The sequence below is a fragment of the Octopus sinensis genome, linkage group LG3 (genome assembly GCF_006345805.1).
Source record: "Octopus sinensis linkage group LG3, ASM634580v1, whole genome shotgun sequence".
NCBI lineage: Eukaryota > Metazoa > Mollusca > Cephalopoda > Octopoda > Octopodidae > Octopus > Octopus sinensis.
This window is the reverse complement of record NC_042999.1, coordinates 168,437,983-168,460,091: the sequence shown is the minus strand read 5'-3', so window position 1 is coordinate 168,460,091 and position 22,109 is coordinate 168,437,983. Positions and strand designations below refer to the sequence as shown.

The 22,109-nt window shown below is 37.2% G+C and overlaps 1 protein-coding gene across 1 annotated transcript in view; it reads right to left on the bottom strand.

Moving 5' to 3' along the window:
* The window catches only part of LOC115209836, a 130,595-nt gene that overhangs the window by 10,516 nt on the left and 97,970 nt on the right, over window positions 1-22,109 (bottom strand). Inside the window, exons 6-9 of the mRNA XM_029778401.2 lie at window positions 19,471-19,652; window positions 17,508-17,570; window positions 6,862-6,952; window positions 422-544 (exon numbers count right to left, since the gene is read on the bottom strand). Of these exons, the coding sequence (XP_029634261.1) occupies window positions 422-544; window positions 6,862-6,952; window positions 17,508-17,570; window positions 19,471-19,652 (459 nt within the window). The remainder of the gene's footprint in view (window positions 1-421; window positions 545-6,861; window positions 6,953-17,507; window positions 17,571-19,470; window positions 19,653-22,109) is intronic.

The window sequence follows — 22,109 nt, the reverse complement described above, 5'->3', positions numbered from 1 at the left end:
TGACTCTCCTTCACAAATACTGACAGGACACAGATACTGTGTCTATAGCCAGCGGGAGGAGATATCTTCCTGGGGCTACAAACTACAGTAGCATCCACCCTTATGGGTTAGCCATATTCAAATGGCATATATGCATCACAGATGATATATATATATATATACACACACACACATAATTGGATTACCTATTACTGTTTAAAGCACTAAACCAAATATTTCAAGCTATTACTGACTATTTCAAAATATCGTTCTTATAAAACATTCTGATATTTTATTCAAAATATGTATTTCCCCGTTTTGTAGAAGAGCGAACGAAAGAAAAAATTATTTCTGCAAATTGAGCACGAAGGGAAGGAACGTTTCAAAAAAAATTAATAGAGTTATACCCCCTTGATCAGTTTTAAAATCAGCTGCAGTTTACCTTGTCTCCGACTCGTGCTCCTAGTCTCAGGGGTTGTCGTCTTCACCATGCCTGAAGTGCTACTCATTCGGTGTTTAATGAAAGTGGTAGTAGTAGTTACTGGTTTGCTGGACATAGTACGTCCTATCATGAAAAAAAAAAAGAATAGTAGCAATTATAATTATTGGCTACACATGCCAAGTTGAGAAGAGTAGATGGATGAAATACAAGAATAGATGATTTACACAGAAAAAAAGGGTAAAATGAGTAATAATAATAAAAAACAATAACAATAGAGAACAAGAAAAAGTCCCTAGAATGTAGAAAAAGTAAGTATATAAAGCAATTTGGGACGTCCCATTGATAACTACCAATTACCTCTTTCAGTTGTTTTGACAACCCTACAGTTACATTGAATCAGTTTTAATCTCACCAATTTCATCCATCTTTCATAAAATTCAATAGGGAGAAACACTTCCCTTCCAAACTCACCTTCCCAAGTCGTACCTGAGGAAAGAGATGAAGGGCTGGTTTAAGAAGAAAAGTTCTGTCCTTTCAAATATAGGCCACTACACAACTTACTTCACCTCAGCCACTAAGCAAAAGAAGACCATTCTTCCTTACCGAAAAGAGGCAGTGGGTTGATCTTCAAATTCCAAAGAAAGCTAGATCTGTCCGACATATGTTCAACATAAACTCATAAATCAATATTATACGGAGATTGAACAAGTGTGTGGGAGACGGTTTTGTTGCTCAGCATGCGTCTGAGGTTGTTCTGGTGATTCCATCAGTCATACCAGTAGTTTTAGTAAATACACAATAATTCTACTCACTGTAGCATTGCTGACCAAGACGTTTTGGAAATTGTTCATAATCCAGACATGAAAATCCTCTAAAAGAAATTACTCAGACAGTGCTCATCATTTAATCCTAGATTACAATCTATCATGAAGGCACATGGCTCAGTGGTTAGAGCGTCGAGTTTACGATCGTGAGGTTGTGAGCTCGAATCCTGGACCAGGCTGCGTGTTGTGTTCTTGAGCAAGACACTTTATTTCACGTTGCTCCAGTTCACTCAGCTGTAGAAATGAGTTGCGACGTCACGGGTGCCAAGCTATATCGGCCTTTGCCTTTCCCTTGGATAACACTGGTGGTGTGGAGAGTGGGGCTGGTATGCATGGGCGACTGCTGGTCTTCCATAAAACCACCTTGCCCAGACTTGTGACTAGGAGGGTAACTTTCTAGGTGCAATCCCATGGTCAGTGTCGTGACCGAAGGAGGTCCCAGATTCCAGACAATCTATCATACCTTCCAATAACCCTCTACAGAATACAAAGAATGATGTTTCACTGGAGGCCAAGTATCTAGCTGTAGAATGTGACGAGTGCATGGCAGGGCTCCAGATGGCAAAGTCCAACCTCTGTCTATACCTGACCCAGGACTACAATGTCTCACAAACCACAACTTCTCATTATCATCTTCTAGGAATTTTTGCATCTGTCATAACTTGAGTATTTTCCTGCACATTCAAACACTCCTCTGGAGTGGATATTAGCAACAGACGAACTTCTTGACCAGCAGGAACTGTCCCTCTCCACAAAACAAAAGAGCATAGGCTCCAATTTGGAATAGTAACAACCACAGGAATAATACCTATAATCTAAGTGATATTTTTTGCAACATTTATTATATTTGGTACAAAATACTACACATGAAAAATGTAAGCTTGAAAAACTGCATCTGACAGCAACAAATGCACAAATGTATAATTAACTTGTTTCTCATCATCATCATCATATTAACATCTGGGAATCAGTGAATGTTGCATAACTTAACATAACTGGCAAATCTATATTTCCCTTCATTCTCTGTCATTTCATATATATATATATATATATATATATATATATATCCATTGTCATCATCATCAGTATTTTGACATCTACTTTTTCATGTTTGCAGAGGTCAGATAGAATTCATGAAGCCAGATTTTCTATGGCCAGGTGCTCTTCCTGTTGCTAACCCTGATCAATGCTTTCCCAGAGCCAACCAGGTTTTCACAAAGACTGGAAATGAAGAACACTGCTCGTTAGCTGGTGATGCTTGTCACAATTTTTGCATGATGTCAAGACATGGACACACGGACACACACAACAGGTTTCTTTGAATTTCCATCAACCAAATCCACTCACAAGGATTTGGTCAGCCCCCAAAAATAGCAGAAGTCATTTGCCTAACATGCCACACAGTGGGATTGAACTTAAAATCATTTGATTGGGGAGCAAGTTTCAGTTATACCTCTCTCTCTCTTTCTTTCTCTCTCTCTCTCTCTCTCTCTCTCTCTGTACACACAAACACACCTGTGTATTTGAAAACAAGCAGAAAACCATAATGATGTGAACCAGAAGTAGGAGGGTTACGATAATGCTTGTTTCTATAATAATTCATTGTTTCTTAAAATGGTACAATGTGTACAGGGAAGTGTTGTTAACTAAATCAACCTCAGTGCAAGCCTAGTATTTTACTTATCCTCTATCAATCAATAACAACAACAACAACAACAATAATGTCTTTTCATAAGACCCAAAGCCAAATTTTGTACTAAAAGGGTGCTGCAAATTAAATTAATCACATTATATTCGTACTTATTCCAATAATCCTATAGGAGAAAAGGCAAAGTTGACATTAACAAGACTTGGAGCTGGAACACAGAAGAACAAAACTAAATACTTCCAACTCAATGAGAGCACTTAGTAATATTTCTTATACCTTATAAAACATGCACTTATTTTTATAACCTGTGTAAGGCTGAAAGCAAAGTTGAATCAAGTAGAAGGTAAACTAAGAAAAGACAAGAAACAAAACTAGAGCAGATGTTATCACAGCTCAGCTGGGGAGTTAAAGAGAACAAAACTGTTGAGAACAAAACATCATTACATGGTGTCCGAAAGATTTTCACAAAATTTACTTTGTTGCAACAATTCAGAACTCCAGACACATAAAAGTTACTTTACTGATTTGCAAAAACCCATATCCAAATAAATGGCAATCGAACCAATTCTACTATATGGCTCAGAAACCTGGAAGTTATCAAAGAAGCTTGAGAGGCGGTTGGATGGAACCTACACTCGCCTCCTTATGAGAGCTCAAAATCTCTCGTGGAAGTGCCATCCAACCAAAATGCAAATATATGGGAAACTACCACCTGTGTCATCTCTTGTGAAAGGTAGGAGAGTCCAGTTTGCTGGACATTGTTGTAGAGCTGGAAACAAGGCAATTTCTACTCTTCTCCTCTGGAAGCCATCTACTCGCAATACCAGAGGGCGCACACTCTCCTACCCTGATGTAATCTCCAGGGATACAGGCATCCAGCAACAGGACCTCCGCAATGCCATGATGGACTGTGAAGTCTGGCGTAGCATGGTAAATTCCATTGTCTCGACCACGGTCGAACAATGATGATGATGACTGTATTGGGTTTTTTTCTCCCTACCTCTTCTGCAAATACTTCAACAGCCTCTGTTCCACTAAACTAGAAAGCTGTTTACCACCTCTGTATTAGTCCTACCCAACACATATGCTGCATTTCATCACTCTTCACAAAGTGCACTTTGTCATTCATTCTCCACCAAAACTACAACCTTCTTGAATTCTTTCATGACCCATGTTCCCTTACAGATGTTGACCAATAAAACATCAAACTGAGTAGCAGCTAGATCAATTACACTTATCTGTGCGAGTTTCTTATTAATTAATAATAATAATAAACAAATATATTAATCAGAGAGAAATATCTCTGGATAAACTGCCCCAAAACATGCTTGTATTCTTGTTATTGATGCCAGAACAACAAAATGATAAGTGGAACCTAACAGAATACACTCTCAAAAAAAAAAAAAAAAGAGAGAGAGAGAGAGAGAACTAACTGCTGTAATGCATTTAGTTTGTTGTGCTACTTTCTGGCACTGCTCCACCACTGCATGTAGTTTTTTTAAAGTTTTTTTATTAATAAGAAAATATTATAAATAAATCGAACTGTTTTCAGTAAGACATTTCTTTATTCTTATGAAGATGCAAGAAATGAGAAATTGAAGCCCCAAAGCCCTTAGAGCAGCAGAGAAACTATGATGTTTGTTAATCTTTAGTCTAGATTGAATAAAACTCAAGTAAATTTCAGAATACAATTTCCTTTTTGCAAAGATTCATTTAGCAGAAAATAAGTACGAATTACCAAGTAGCACAGGCTACAAACCATTGTGCAGCGTAATAATGAGTAGGAATCTTCCCAAAATATATCAGAGAAGTGATAGAGAAAGCAGAAAGCAGCAAGAGTGTATAAACCAAAATATAGTTGCGATAATTTTGTCATAGATCATTCCTTAAAGAATATAGCCTTTATTTTCTTTTAGAGGTAGTTAAGGAATATGCAGCAAGAAAACAGAACCACCAGCTCCAATGAGTGTATAGCAGCAGCAGTCTAGAATTCACCTGACCTTGAACTTGTATATAACATCAGAAAGAATTGGTAGAAGTACTTCCAAATTCAGTAGGGAAAATCTCAGTTTCTTGACAAAGGCTTCAAAACAGTGTTTTTTGCACCTGTCTGATCTTGAGAGTGCAATACTATACCCCTTGGGGAAAACAGCTGGAGTATAAAGATTATTCATTGTAAGAATGGGAAGTTTAATTTTTTCATAAATTCTTTAACAGTTCATATTCATATCTGCTTGAAAGAAGTTATTTCCTTAAGATTGAAAGATTGAACTTAATCCATATTAAACCTAGAATAATCAATGGATTTATAAGTGAAGGAAAAAGGTTGTTAAAAGAAGAAGAAATTTTTTTCTATTTCCTTAAAAATATCTTGACTTGTTTTTGATAAAATCATTTTGACTATTAGTTTAAATTACCTTGAAAAAAGTTAAACCACTTAAATTTCAAAGATAAACATGAAAGGAGAACTTTTATTAATTTTTAACATAAATATTTAATATAAATTCATTCTTCAAATATATGGAAGATTCAGTTTAGAGTGAGGGCTAAAACTCTGCTAAGTTTCTTTTTATGGTAATACATAAATCTACAAAAACTGCCAATGTTGTTTTGATGCGAATACAGCAGAACAGTATGCATTTTTAAACAATCGTATTTTCTCTCTTCAATAATTAACTACCCATGAAAATATAATCCTATATTCAAATTGCCATTCAATCAAACCTTTGAATCACATGCTAATTATAATGGCTCTTGAGAATTGAAATATCATTGGTCATATTCTCTGTTTTATAAAGTACAATTGGCAGAACTATTTCCAAAAAGGAAGTACACAGCAAGAGGAATTTCATCCTTAAGTGAAGTTAAATATTCAAACAATAAAGATGGTGTTTAACCTTTTAACATTCAAACCAACCACCAGCCTAAATATTCTACCTATTTTATGTTCAGATCCAACCTATCACACCTATCCTACAATGTGATTCTAAAAATTAACAATCACATCATTGAAATCTCAAAGCTACATTATTTTGCTTGATAACTTCAAGGCGGCGAGCTGGCAGAAACGTTAGCACGCCGGGCGAAATGCGTTGCCGTATTTCGTCTGCCGTTACGTTCCGAGTTCAAATTCCACCCAGGTCGACTTTGCCTTTCATCCTTCCGGGGTCGATAAATTAAGTACCAGTTACGCACTGGGGTCGATGTAATCGACTTAATCCGTTTGTCTGTCCTTGTTTGTCTCCTCTAAGTTTAGCCCCTTGTGGGTAGTAAAGAAATATATATTGCTTGACTACTTCAAAGCAATATGAATAAATATGCATTACAATTAACAGAGTAATCTGAATGCTAAAGGGTTAAATGCTCCAAAGTTATCTGAAAAAGATGCATAGTAATGGGATTTTTGGTGATAGGGTTTTTTTTCTTTTTTCTTTTTGCATCAAATGAGTAATGCAGTGCAAGATGAAATTTAACATTACACTGTCAAGTGCTTATATATCCATCTTAAATAGCCACTGGAAAAGCAAGCCATTACATCTGGCTCAAGTGAGAGGACAAGTGGTGCAGCAAGAACAAGCATTAAAGAGAGTAGAAACATCTGGCCCTGAAACCACAGCATTTGACTCAATGAAATTTATGCTGTTGAGTGAGAGTTCTGTCACTGACATCAGCGGGACCCCAAGCAGCTTTCGAGATATGGTCAAAGGGGCTAAAACACCTACAGAGCTGCTTCACCACCTGATGAGATGCTCACACCTGCATTTAGAGTACAGAAGCACCCTCAGTACACAAAATTATCTTAAAATATTAAGAAAATTACTCCCACTTAAATGTTAGAAATGTAGTCTAATCTCAACCAGTTAAATTCTGTCAAAATCCAATAAAATTCAGAAAAAATCAGATTAAGTTTTTAGGAATGAAGAATATTTGCAAATTATTAATTTATAATTATGGAAAAGAATACAAACCTGTATTTTTCTGTGGGCTGCCCATTACGAAAGAAGTTGAGTTCATAGTCTTACACAACTGAACCTCACAATCTGAGCTGATGACACTAACCTGATGAGATAACATTAATAATAACAGAATAAATAAATAAATAACAGTAACTTGGCCAATATGATTACAAAAATAGGTTTCAGAAAAACAATACATGCAAAACCATAGAAGGGCCAACAACTTCTCACAGAAAAACTTGATATGCAACTGAAATTCTAATGATGGACAAACATAAATGTAGTACAGCATGAGTCTCTCTCCAAATTTCCCCTTTCTCTTCCAATAAGGAGTCTATTTACATATAGGGTTTATTGCTAACATGCTTTACGGTGTTTAAGTCATTAGACTAGTTATGCAGTCCAATTCAGTACTAACTCAAACCCAGGATTTATTTCACAGTCTGAGAAATGCCTTATCAATCACCATTCGTCAAACCCCTAAATTACAAGACATAAACACAGTCACAGTGCTTTTGCAAGTGATGTCAATGTAATGGCAGACACATAAACGCAGACATGCTCACGTAGATACTTGCAGGGCTGGCCTTAAGCCAACTTGACTGATTGCTGCCAATCGAGCCCAGGGAGGCCACATCCTATACTGCAACAGACATTTCATGGTGTCCTCCATGAAGTTTACAAACCCTATGCTTGGAATGACCAATTTTATATATATGTATATATATATGTATATATATGTATATATATTTATAATATATATATATAATATATGTATATATATTTATAATATATATATATATATATATTTATAATATATATATATATATATATATTTATAATATATATATATATATATATATAATATATATATATATATATATATATATATATATATATATATATATATGTGTGTGTGTGTGTGTATATGATAGATCGTTAGCCACAACACACATTTTTTTCTCTCCTTGTTTTTTCTGTGCCCCTTTCTGTAGAAGAGCGTAGGCTCGAAACGTAAAAGACTTTTTCTATTCCTGAGTGTTATACTAATACATCTGTTTGTTTTGTACACCGCCTGTCTTCGTCTTTTGTTTTTTCGTAAACTCTCCTTATATATATATGTATGTATATATATGTATATATATATATATATATATATTATATATATATATATATATTGAAGTAGATAAATGAATTATCTTATTACAGATTAGTCAAATGATAATCGATACCTGGGTAGCAAAAATCACAACAGAAAAGCACGGTTGAGGTTACGACCATGGGGCCTAAAATCCGTGCCTTAGTGCGGAAATTTGAAGTTTTATATATTTAGTGTAGGAAGAAATGGAGCTGAACGAAGATTTAACAAAATTCCTTTTTATTATTTTCTACATATGTTTCAAAGGCTGCAAAGTCCCTAATTTGGATTGAATAAGGAGTCCATTTTGCAGCCTTCTCTTCAGGAAAATCCAGGAACTTAATTCTCCTATTCCATGGGCTCCTCGTGAGCGTTTGTCGAAAAGCTTGCTGTGCATTTTGTTGGAGAATTAAGTTTCCTGAAGAGAAGGCTGCAAAATGGACTCCTTATTCAATCCGAATTAGGAACTTTGCAGCCTTTGAAACATATGTAGAAAATAATAAAAAGGAATTTTGTTAAATCTTCGTTCAGCTCCATTTCTTCCTACACTAAATATATATATATATATATATATATATATATATATATGTATTTATAATATATATATAGGTGCAGGAGTGGCTGTGTGGTAAGTAGCCTGTTTGCCAATCACATGGTTCTGGGTGGCACCTTGGGCAAGTGTCTTCTACTATAGCCTCGGGCCGACCAAAGCCTTGTGAGTGGATTTGGTAGACGGAAACTGAAAGAAGACTGTCGTATATATGTATATATATATATGTGTGCGTATATGTTTGTATGACTGTGTTTATCTCCCCAACATCGCTTGACAACCGATGCTGGTGTGTTTATGTCCCCGCCACTTCGTGGTTTGGCAAAAGAGACCGATAGAATAAGTACTGGGCTTACAAAAGAATAAGTCCCGGGGTTGAGTTGCTCGATTAAAGGCGGTGCTCCAGCATGGCCGCAGTCAAATGACTGAAACAAGTAAAATAAAAAAAAGAGTATATATATATTTATAATATACTAGCATTATGACCCGGCGTTGCCGGGTCATAGTGCTAGTGCATGTATATATGTGTACATCTATATATATACATCTACACATAAAATACAAAATACAAAGTTATATCTTGATATCACTAGTGATAACAATACTCAAAATATATAACAGACTGGAATTGTAGGCCCGTCTCTTGCAATTTTGATCAATTGTATCTTGTCCTCCCTCTTGTATAGAAGTGTGGCTACAATCCAGCCTACCTCTACTTCTGGGGGGACGTTTTAAATTTTTATCTGGGATGTCCTACGTCCCAGATATAAAGGTAAAAATAAAATATTTCCACTTTGCAAGGTTCGAGTCGAGTACTCCCTTGTACGCTCCGTTGACTCGAACCTTGCTTCTATTGTGGCGAATTTACTGCCTCTGGCAAGATACTTGATATCTTTCATAGTCGCACCGAGACACTTTTCAATGGTGCTTTCCTTCAGGTCTTCAAATCTTTTGTTTTTTTCTCTCTACATTGTATACTTTATAGACAATAGTCTTTTCTTTAATTTAATGGACTATTCTATTTCTGTGCATTAATTTTATTTATAATTTATTCCCATTCATGTGAAACCACTTATTCAAGTTCAAGTCATTGATGCAATTTTATACCAATTGCTATTTTTACTTTTGTTATGTTACGATTATATTATACTTTATATTATACTTATATTATACTTGCAAGAAAGCTCTGAAAAAGAAGCTGTAGCAGTTTTGCAAGGGCTCATTTGCACAATTTGAGAAGGATCACTGGAAATCCATCAGGTCCAGCAGCTGAGTTTGTGTCAATCTCATCTATGGCTAGTGTGATATCATCATCTTCAATGTTGATGTACTAAATTTTTGCCTCTTTGGCCACAGGTAATGTGGCAAAGAATTCTTCTGGGTTGTTTACTTGCCTGTGTACTAGAGGTGTAGTGAACACACTTTGGAACTGTTCGTTCAGTATTTCACTTATCCTCGTTGGATTTCCTGTGAGGGAGCGATCTTTGTGTTAGAGAGGTCCTATTCTCTGGTGCACTGTTTGACTTTATATTTTCTATTACCCAAGCTTCTTTATCTGCTCTCTCCTTTTCATGAGACTGATGCAGACTTTTCTCAATTTCCATTAGCATTCTCTCGAGCCAAGACTTCTCACCACTTTTGGTGTGCTTGCTCAGACGGTTCGCAATCCTTGTCCAGCGTCTCATAAGAATCTTCCTTTCTCTAATGATCCTGTTTTTGTGTGTGCTGGCCCTGCACACTGGGACATATTTGTCACATATAGCTTGTATTATGGACATGAAACGTTTGTGTTTCATGTCAATGTCTGGTGTAGAGAGACATTCAGGCCAATCCTGTCTGAGGATCTCTTTCTCAATCAACTTCCAATTTACCTGATGAAAGTTTAATTTGGAGAGATTGTGGATGCTTCGAATAGGCTGTGTGTCCGCGGGGGCTTTTGGTCCATACATAGACATCTCTATTATTTTATATATATTATATATATATATATATATATATATATATATATATATATATATATATATATATATATATATATATATATATATATATATATATATATATAAGGCGCAGGAGTGGCTGTGTGGTAAGTAGCTTGCTAACCAACCACATGGTTCCGGGTTCAGTCCCACTGCGTGGCACCTTGGGCAAGTGTCTTCTATAGCCCCGGGCCGACCAAGCCTTGTGAGTGGATTTGGTAGACGGAAACTGAAAGAAGCCTGTATTATTTAAATATATAACAAAATTATTAAAAAAATATAATTAATTTTTTTAATAATTTTGTTACATATTTAAATAATATAAATTAAATAATCTTATGTATTGGCTTAAGTTTTTCATTGTATGATTTGCCTAATAGTGGTTTTATCTCTAATTTAATATAATATAATATTTTACTATAAAATTCGATTCAATCTTAAATCTGATTTTTCCCTGTAAGTTTGGATTTATTCCCTAATATTTATTATATGTATATATATATATATTTATATATATACATATATATATCAAATAAAATCAAAAACAGAACACAAAGGATGTCGCGGTACACGTGTTTCAAGCTTTATAAATGACCTGTTCTTACATCAGTGTATAATAGATATAAAATATGGCTTAAAGCTCTCTTCAGCCACATGCATTGTTTTTCCAAAGAGTTACATCACACTATAAAAGATATGAAAAGTACATGTAGTATTACCCATAATAATAGGTATATCATATCTCCCTGAGAAAGTGTATTTGTAAAATTTCATAACTACATAGGCGTGTAGGGGATCATTGGATTTCGAAAACCCGTATCACCAGTCAGCATAGAGTGAATGTCAAATGGAATTGAATGGGTTCATTCTTCTTGTAAGGAAATAGAAATAAAGAGAAATAAAGAGAAGGAAAAAGAAAAAGGAGGAAAATAGGGAGAACATGGAGAGGAAAAAAATAGATAGATATATAGATATATATATTTATATATATATTGATATGAAGGTCAAAATGGAGAAAAAGTGCTGTGACCTAGTTTCGTGGTTTGGCGCCGGACAGACTGGGGAAAGCTTTTGTCCTGTCATTTCTAGGGAAATTAATGAGGTTGGAAGATACCTCTGACCCTTATCCGGTCAAGCAAGGAAAAAAATAAAAATGCTACCCTTTAAAATGTGGCGAGCTGGGGGTTTGTTAGTCAGTTGGCAACAGGGTAGTTGGCGTGAGGGTCAATGCAGAGATGACAGTTGGCAAGAGGCGAGAAGGACAGGTAAATAGTGTTAGGGCATGTCAAGCGAAAGGAACTAAGGGAGATTACAAAGAAAATCGTCTCTTTGCAACAGCTCAGCTACTGGGAAAGGTTCAAACAGCTAAGACTCTACTCCCTGGAGAGAAGACGGGAAAGGTATGCAGTAATATATGTCTGGAAGATCCTGGAAGGAATTGTGCCAAATTTTGGCATTGTAAGCTACACCAATGCTAGAACGGACGACACTGCATCGTGCCAAAGATCCCAGCAATGCCATCACACTTCAGGACCAGCTACTGCAACAGCCTGGGTTTCAAGGGCCCACAGCTTTTTAATATTCTCCCAAAGAGTCTGAGGAACTTGCACAAAGTAGATGTAGCGGTTTTTTAAATCAAGCTGGACATCTTCCTGTCAAGAGTCCCAGATGAACCTACCTCACGGCAAGAGGTGCAAATCAGAGTAGCTATATCAAACTCCATTCTTCAAGTGCCACATATTAGAGGAGGCTCTTAGTAAAACAGTGTAGCACGAAACGGTGGTGCATCAGCATGGCCGCAGCTCTGAGCTGAAACAAATATATATATATATATATATATATATATATATATAATATATAATACATATACATATACATATATACATATAACATATATATACATATACATTTATATATACATGTATATATATACATATAAAGTTAATCTAAACAAGAAAGCACAAAAAAACACAACAACGCTAGGACGTGGAACAAATATAGTATTATTGAACGCTCAGGAAAGAAGGAAAGAAGGAGGGTTAAACGTTTCGAGCGGAGCTCTTCGTCAGAAACATAGGAGGAGGAGGAAAGATCCAGAGAAGGGAAGACAGAGGAAAAAAATCGCCAACGGTACACATGCGGTCACATTTATACATATATATATATATAATATACATATATATATATATTTATTTATATAATAACATATCTTCTGATAGATAATATCTGTTATAATTGTGCAATGGTGGTGGGAGATAATAATTCACCTTTCTGAAAGACCTGTGGTGAATAAGACTTGTGGTGGGAATAATTAAACTTCTGCGGCTGTCACGTTTCGTCTTTATAGATACAAACAGAAATACATTGAGCGATGCGTTGGAGAAGAAAGAGAGACGGTGGAGGTGTCAAGCATTGTTATATAGAAAGAAGGTGGAGGGAAGGGGGAAAAGAGAGAGATTGAGGAAGAAAAGGTGATATATGAAAGGGAGGACTGAAAAATGAAATATCTTGAAACCTAAAGATGATTTGCCTTAAGAGAAAGATTCTCATGATTGTGTGGTGGTGGTTGTGGCGATGATAATTCTCTTTATGAATGCAGACAGACATAGAGAGAGAGAGAGTGACAGCGCTTGCGAAGGCGGCTGAGGAAAGATAGTAGACGCTATCAAACGACGTTATAGAGAGAAAGTGAAAGGAAGGGAGGAAAGAGAGAGAGAGAGAGATAGAGAAAGACAGGCAGATAATAGAATGCGATGGCGGCGGGGGAAAGATAATAGACGCTGCGAAACGATGTTATAGAGAGGACGTGAAAGGAAGGGAGGAAAGAGAGTGAGAGATGGAAAAAGACAGACACATAAAAGAATGAGAGTAGACTTGTCAAAGTGTGCGTTTTTGGTCCTAGCAATGACACCTTTTAAGATGGAGACTTCTAACCTAGCCCACTCGCATCCTCACCTCATTTTACATGTCCCTGTAAATTTTAGAGTCAATCCGATGGGATCTAGTGGCCTTTAACCCATTCTCAATGCCAAAACCAGACAAACAAACTTTTTGCATTTCAGAATTATAATATAGAAATAAATAAATAAATGGAGTTTAACGCAGGTATTATTCAAATACTTTTACTTCAGACACATGTTTCGAATATATATATATATATATATATATATATATATATATATATATATATATATACACACACACATCTATATAATGGAAAAGTTTACGAAAATAAACAAAAGACGAAGGCAGGTAGAGTACAAACAAACAAATGTATTAGTATAGTGCTCAGGAACAGAAATAGAAAAAGTCTTTTATGTTTCGAGCCTATGCTCTTCGACAGAAAGATACACAGAAAAAAACAAGGAGAGAAACAAGGAGAGAAACAAGGAGAGAAAAAAATACGTGTAGGAGCTAATGATCTATCATGGCATCCTGACTTCGGACAGTGGTCAGACGCGAGAGGGACAGTAGGGGAGATAACAGGGTCAAGTGACTTCCAATACGAAGGTGCCCCCAACACAAAGGTGCGTGTGTATAAGAGAATATGTGCATGTGAAAGAGGGCTAGTGGTCTGGATGTGTGTGTGTATGTATGTGTAGGTGTAAAGATGTGGGGATGGGTGTGTGGGCGTGTGCTGTGGGTTGGTGTGGTGTGTGTGTGATGTGTATGTTGTGTATGGTGTGTAGTAGTGTAGTGTATGTAGAGTAGTATAGTGAGAGGATGTGGGGTGGGTTCGGCTGGGGTGTGGGTTCGGAGTGGGGGTTGTGGGTAGTAGAGGGTGGGGGTTGTGGGTAGGTAGAGGGGGAGGGTTAGAGGTGAGGTATGTGGGGGAGGTTACGGGATATAGGTGTGAGGTATGTGGGGGGGAGGGTGTGGGATAGGGGTATGAGTAGTGGAGGGTGAGGGTATGAAAGAGAGGAGGAGAGAAGAGGGGTGCAGGGGATGGGGAAGAGTGAGAGGGGGAGAGAAGAGAGGAGGGCAGGGGATGGGGGAGAGTGAGAGGGGAGGAGGAGGGAGAGAGGGGAGTGAGGGAGCAGAGAGAAAGAGAGAAGGGGAAGAGGGAAGAAGAGAGAAGAGGGAAGAAGGGAAAGAAGGGAAGAGGAGGGAAAGAGAGTAGGGGTGAAAAGATGTAGGAGTGAAGAGAAGTAGGAGTCAGGGAGGAGGTTAGATGAAAAGGGGGGGAGAGTTGAGCCCAAATGGTGTAAAAGAGCGAAGAGAGAAGATTAATCCCTGTTCACGGCAGAAGCGGGAATCCGGATGGCCTCTGTGCAAGGACAATCCGAACACAGACAGGTGTTGCAAGTAGTGACCGGTGGAGCGGAAATGGCATGAGACTGGAGTGTCATTGGCAAGGCAGATGTCTCGGAGGTGTTCCGGGAACCGGTCAGCCAAGCGGCGTCCCGTTTGTCCGATATACAGGGAATGGCAGAGAGAGCAGGAGATGCAATAGATGATATTCCTGGAGGTGCAGGTGAATGAGTCGATGATGCGATAGGGTCGATGATGGGTGCCGGTGAGGAGGGTGGTGTTGGAGAGGTAAGGGCAAGTGCGGCAGCGTGGGCGGGAGCAGGGGAACGAGCCAGGTTGGGAGGTAGGGTTGGGGAAGAAGCTGTGGACCAAGAGGTTGCGTAGGTTATGGGCTCATTTGAAGGAGGGGAGGGGTCGGTTAGGGAAGAGGTGTGAATTGGCCAGGTCGGACTGGAGATGCCGGAAAGCTCGAAGAATGGTGCGTTGGAGAGGTAGGGTGGTAAGTGAGGGGAAAAGGGAGGCGGGAGACTGCAGGGCGGGTTCGAGGGGAGAGAGCAGATGCACGGTCTATGCAACGTGCTCTGGCAAGGGCAGTGTGGATAGTGGTGAGGGGGTATCCACGTAGGACGAAGTGGTGAGCCATGAGTTGAGACTGAGTCTCAAAGTCATGGTCGTCACTACAGAGCCTATGTAGACGGAGGAATTGGGAATAGGGGATTGAAAGCTTGGTGTGATTGGGGTGGGAGGAAGAGAAGTTTAGGTATGAGTGTGAGTCTGTGTGTTTGTAGTGAATGGAGGTGGTATATATATATATATATACATATATATATATATATGTATATATATATGTGTATATATATATATATATATATATATATATATATATATATATTATATATATATATATATATATATGTGTATATATATATATATATAAAAGTATATATATATATGTCTTTGTCTTTTGTCTTTTACTTGTTTCAGTCATTTGACTGCGGCCATGCTGGAGCACCGCCTTTAGTCGAGCAAATCGACCCCGGGACTTATTCTTTGTAAGCCCAGTACTTATTCTATCGGGCTCTTTTTGCCGAACCGCTAAGTGACGGGGATGTAAACACACCAGCACATAAACACACACACATACATATATATATATATATATATATATATACATATATACGACGGGCTTCTTTCAGTTTCCGTCTACCAAATCCACTCACAAGGCATTGGTCGGCCCGGGGCTATAGCAGAAGACACTTGCCCAAGATGCCATGCAGTGGGACTGAACCCGGAACCATGTGGTTGGTTAGCAAGCTACTTACCACACAGTCACTCCTGCGCCTATATATATATTCTTTTAATCTTTTATTTGTTTCAGTCATTTAACTGTGGCCATGCTAGAGCACCAACTTTAGTCAAACAAATTGACCCCCAGGACTTATTCTTTGTAAGCCTTATTCTATTGGTCTCACTTTGCTGAACCACTAAGTTACAGGGACGTAGACACACCAACATTAGTTGTCAAGCAATGGTGGGGGGACAAACACTGACAGACAAATACACACACACACATACAGCAATCTTCTTTCAGTTTCTGTCAACTAAATCCACTCACAAGACTTTGACTGGCCCGAAGCTATAGTAGAAGACACTTGCCCAAGGTGCCCCATAGTGAGACTGAACCCAGACCCATGTGGTTCGTAAGCAAGCTACTTACCACACAACCACTCCTACACCTATATATATGATGATGAGCTTCTGCACAAAAATCTACCAATTTCACTCATAAAACATTAATTAGTCTGTGGCTGCAGTAGAAGGCAAGATACTAAGCACTAGGACTAAATCTGAAGCAACATAATTGTGAAACTAGCATCAGCACATTGATATAATTTATAATGCAATTTAAATTAGAATCATCATTTAATATCCGCCTTGCATGCTGGCAGGAGGTGGACAGTTTGACAGGAATTGGCCAGGCAGAAAACTGCATCAAACTTGTGTCAGTTTTGGCAGTTTTTACGACTGGATGCCCTTCCTAACACCAACCACTCCACAGAGTGGACTGCGTGCTTTTTACGTGGCAGCAGCACAGGTGAGGTCAGTAATGGCATGGTTTTACAGCTGGATGCTCTTCTAAATGTCAACCATTTTACAGTGTGGACTGGATGTTTTTATGTGACACTGGCAGGGTCACCAAGTAACTTACAAGATAATCTTTGAGAGGAGAGGGGACATTGGAGGAGGTAATCTTGTGTCAGATGATGAAAGGTTAGATTGTGACAGAGGCAGAAACTGATGTCTTGCTGTAGAGGGGCTACATGGTTACCCAGAGACAGAGACAGACAGAGAGTTAACAAGAATGGGGACAAAAACAGGTGTGCCACTGTAAAAGAGATATGTTGGTTACATAATGAGATTTAAATTTGAATATAAACACTTTAGCATGGACAATCTCATGCAGGTTGGTATTAAAATGTTAGATTCTTCTGTTGATAAAATAGACATTATTATTCAGAAACATCTCCATTTCCTAACTGCTCACAATTAGAAAAAAATTTATGTATTTAGAAATTTGTTTAACCTGCCAGAATGCTGATTATATAAAGGAGATCGTCATATACTTATGCTTTTAAGAACATTTGTGGAGTAGAGAGAAAACAAATTTCTCTTCAGTTATTTGGGATACATAAAAAAGACAGAAAAAAATATATTTCCAAGAAATAACAAAATAAATTACCTGAATTCGATAATTACCAGGCTGAATGTCAGTAAATTCTAGCTCCGTTAAATTACCAGGCAACTGAGGAAAATATATTCATTCGATTGAAATAAATTAGAATTTAATTTTTCTAACAAGGGTACTGAGCAATAAACAAGGCTGAGAGAGAGAGAAAGAGAGAGAGCAGAGAGAAAGAAAGAGACAGACAGACAGACAGAGGGAGGGAGAGACAGACAGGGCACAGAGTACTCATTTTAAAAATCCAAATGATGAAAATGCTTCTAGTTCTATACTGTATTAAGTGTAGCCAAATAATAACTTATCAATAGGGTAATTAGATATGTAGTTTGTCAAATATGCTTGTTAATCTCTTTTTTCTATCTTAATTAAAAAATTTGAAAAATTTGAAAAATTTCAACCTGCATGGAATATATCTTACTTCATAAAGTATTCATCAACATTTACACATTTCAAATAAAGTTTATAATTTCTTACTTTTTTTAAATATTATGACTGAAACATATACGAATTATCAAACGGAGATTGAGGATTGTAGGCTATGAGGTTATATATAGTGTTTGACTACAGATCAGAATCATAAATTCAAGCATTTTTTTACCAATCTTGTTCCTTATGGCAAAACACATTACTAGAACTGACTTGGTCAGCTTGGTTAGCATATGGAAAAGCTATATAAAAGCTATATGTAAGCATCTAAATTTTTGGAAGCAGGAATGAGTCAATTGCTCCCAGGTTCTTTTGGCAATGTGCCAAGAAAACAAGGACTTTTTCAGCAGACTTATCACACAGGATGCAACATGGGTCCATCACTATGATCCTGATACTGAAGTTCAGTCAAAGCAATGGAAGCATGATAACTCACCACCTCCAAAGAAGGCTTGTGTTCACCCTCAGCAGGCAAGATGATGCTCACAGTCTTTTTGGACCTGCGCAGAGTAGTGATGATGGATTTCCTGGCAAAGGATACCACAATTAACGAGACATATTAAGCTTCTCTGCTGCACAAATTGCAGGACGCCATTTGAGGAGAGGCATGGCATATTGACCAAAGGAGTCCACCTCCTCCAAGACAATGCCCCAGTTGTTCACAATGCACATGTTGCTCAGATGAAAGCACATTCCTGCGGCTATGAAATCTTTTTTCATCCCACTTACTCTCCCAACGTAGCACCATCTGACTTCCACCTCTTTCCAACCATGAAGTTCTTTTTGAAGGGGAAGCACTTCTCGGATGATGATGAACTTATTTCTGAGGTAAAGTCTTTGCTTCAGACACAAACTACTGACTTCTACAGACGAAGTCTTCACAGCTGCATAAAGCAGTGTGTCACCATTGGTGGTGGCTATGTAGAGAAGGACTAATAATTATGCCAAGTTTCATTTATGCCAGCCTTTAGGAAGTGGGTCAGGAGAAATCTTTAATGAACACCCTGCATATATCCAAATTTAAAGAATGGAGTAGATAAAATCCAGCTACTTATGTCTCAAAGCTAGCAGAACCTTGTAAGTAGTAACTAGCCAAACAAGAGTAATCCACTAGCTACTCATCAGGCCAAAGGTACGTTAGTCAAATGAAGGTTATATTGACTAAGGTATCTTTGGCCTGATGATTAGCTAGCGGAGTACACTTCATATGAGTAATTACTATTTCCAAAGTTCTGCTAGCTAGGAAACATAAGTAGCTTGGATTTTATCTACTCCGTTCACTAAATTTGGATTTTTATTTGATACACAACAACCCCAGTTGCTAACCATAGACTACAAAATAAATTTTTTCAGCTTATTGAACTTTGGATATGGGAAAAATTTACAACCTTCTACATCAATAAACCACTATTGTTCCTGAAAGTTGTTTTTACACCTCCTACAGACTGCTCAAATCTTACTAACTTCCTACGCCTTGATTCCTGGATCTTACCATTACATATTACTTTATATATTATATATATATAATGCCTACCTGTTGCTGTTGAACAATAACTGAAGAGATTGGATCAGGAATAAGTGTAGGAAACCGGATCAAGCTGACATTATAACTATCAGCCACATATTGACGACTTGGTTCAAATACCACATGAAGACTATTTTCACTATCAATTGACACAGCAATTGTTCGTTTCTTGTTCACATTCAGTGAATTGACTGCAGAAATAGAAAATAAGTCTTTGTTATTTTCAAAGAGCAAATGAAACTTAAAAAGTATTGTATTCAATTTAACAATCTAGTTTAATAATACCTATACAAACTAACCAACCCAAAGACAGTTACATTTCTTAATAGTAGATTATTGTTACCAAACTTATAAACTGCAATCAAATACATGTGCACACATACACACACACACACACACACACAAGTATAGCTATATATAAGAATGGTCAAATCATTAAATGAATGATCATTGAATATTATTTAAGTGGTGCATCAATTTTTAGAAAGAATAGGTTGACAGTAACTTCAAAAGTCCATTGCTCATTGGTCAACAAATGGTGAAATTTTGAAATCACTATGCACTTTTACCTTATAAATATTAATACACACACATCAATACCAAATTTAAAGCATGAAATCAACCAGGTTTTAAACACTGAAAACTAGTGGGGGTGGGGTGAGTAGATAATATTGCTCTGTTTACTAATAAGGCTTTATTATAACAGTACAATACTTTATTGAATATTTCTTTACAAAAGCTTAGACTGAAGATTTTCCTGCTGTTGTAGATGAAATTCTTAACCTTTAGTATTTAAACCAGCGACATCCAGCCAAAATATCCTTCCTATTTTATATGTCCAAACTAGTCAGATCTAGTTTCTCACATCAACCCTACAATGTCATTCTAAAAATTAACAGTTATCTCATCAAAATCTCAAAGCTACAGGATAGGGCATGGTTAGTTGAAAATAATGTGAATAAATAAGCACTACTTTTGATAAAAGAATGTAAATGCTAATAGGTTAGACACTGCTGGAGTTGGGGTGGTGACATGGTCTAAATAATTCAAGAGTTTCTCATTTGGCTCACTGAAAGGTTTATGTAAGCTAGTTCTTACAAACACACACACACATGTATGTACGTGCCACAGCTATCATCATTAGTGTGGCTTAGACTGAATGAGCTGTCAGGTCAAGTCAGCCCTTATTCAGGTATACTGCCTTCTTAGATTGGTCAAAGGACAGAGTGCTCATATATTTTATTTTTAGCATAGTTTCTGTATTTGATGCATTGTATCATGGTACCGGCACTAGAGAGGTTGTCAGATCCCTGACAAAACAAAAGAGACCTTTCTATGTTATTTCTGTTTGTTCACCAATTATTTTAGAGTGAACTGGGTGCATTTTATCATGGCACCATTCAGGCACTGTGGTAGAGTGGATAGAAAAGAAAAGATGATATGCAAGAAGGTTACATAGGAAGTAGTGAATGGAGACTTAACAGTAATACAACAGGTGAGAAACATGAAGTACATATATTACATATCCCAGCCTTCATCTCCACCAGCAGCTTAACAAATATTTTGTCATGCTTATACCAGTGGACAGATCTTCTTCAGCATCTTATACTGCCACTTGTTAAGCTTCTTTGTCACTTCCTTTCTGAGGTTCAGTTTCTTGAGATCTATCATCACTACTTCATCCCATGTATTAATGTCTCCATCATCCACAGCTTCAAACCATTTCAACTGCTCAGCAATAGTTTATAGAACTGACATCCTTCATATGCATCACATACCTGTACTTGCATAGTCTTCTTTCTTGCCCTCTCCATCCAATTCTTCATATATCCAGCTTTCCTCTCACTTTACTTGTACTCTATTGTTCATGCACACTAACATTACACAGCCAGTACAGCTTCCTCACTTCATTTCTTTCTAATCATTGCATATCTTACATATTCAATAGCCACATCTCACAATCATGTGGCATCAAACTTCATACACAAGCATCATACAACCTGGCTTTTACTCTGAGAAAGAAACTATTTCTTGCAGCAGCTTTTTCAATTTTTACCACCCTGTTCTTACTCTATTATGCTTTTGAAACATCAACTTCCACCTGGTAATTAGGTTACCTGAGTAACAAAAGTTATCAACTACTTTTAATGAGGAATTCATTCTAAATGTATTCTTGCCGCTGCTAACTACTCCTGTGCATTTGCGTCATATGAATTCGATCTACCCAGTCAGACAGCCTGTGATTGCACTCTTGTGCATCCATAGTTTACATTGAATATACTGTATGGAACCCCTACTAAGTCCCTTTTCCCTTTTCTCTATGTCAAGATTGGTTATTTCCCTGATGATTAACAGAGTTGTGTTTTTTTCCCAAAATCGGAAAACTTTAGTTTTTACATAATTTACTCTCCATTCCAAATTTTGCTTTTGTGCTCGAAATTTCTTCAATAAATCATCAACATTTTGTTTATAAGAAATAGATCATCAGCATGCAGGAGTTCTCATAGACTTGGATGATTATATTAAACAGGTAATGGTTGAAAACTAAACCTTGCTGAACTGATATTCACTCACTAAATTCATTACTGAATCCCCACCAACATACTAAATTCATTGCTGAATTCATTAGTGATCCACACTTTGCTAAC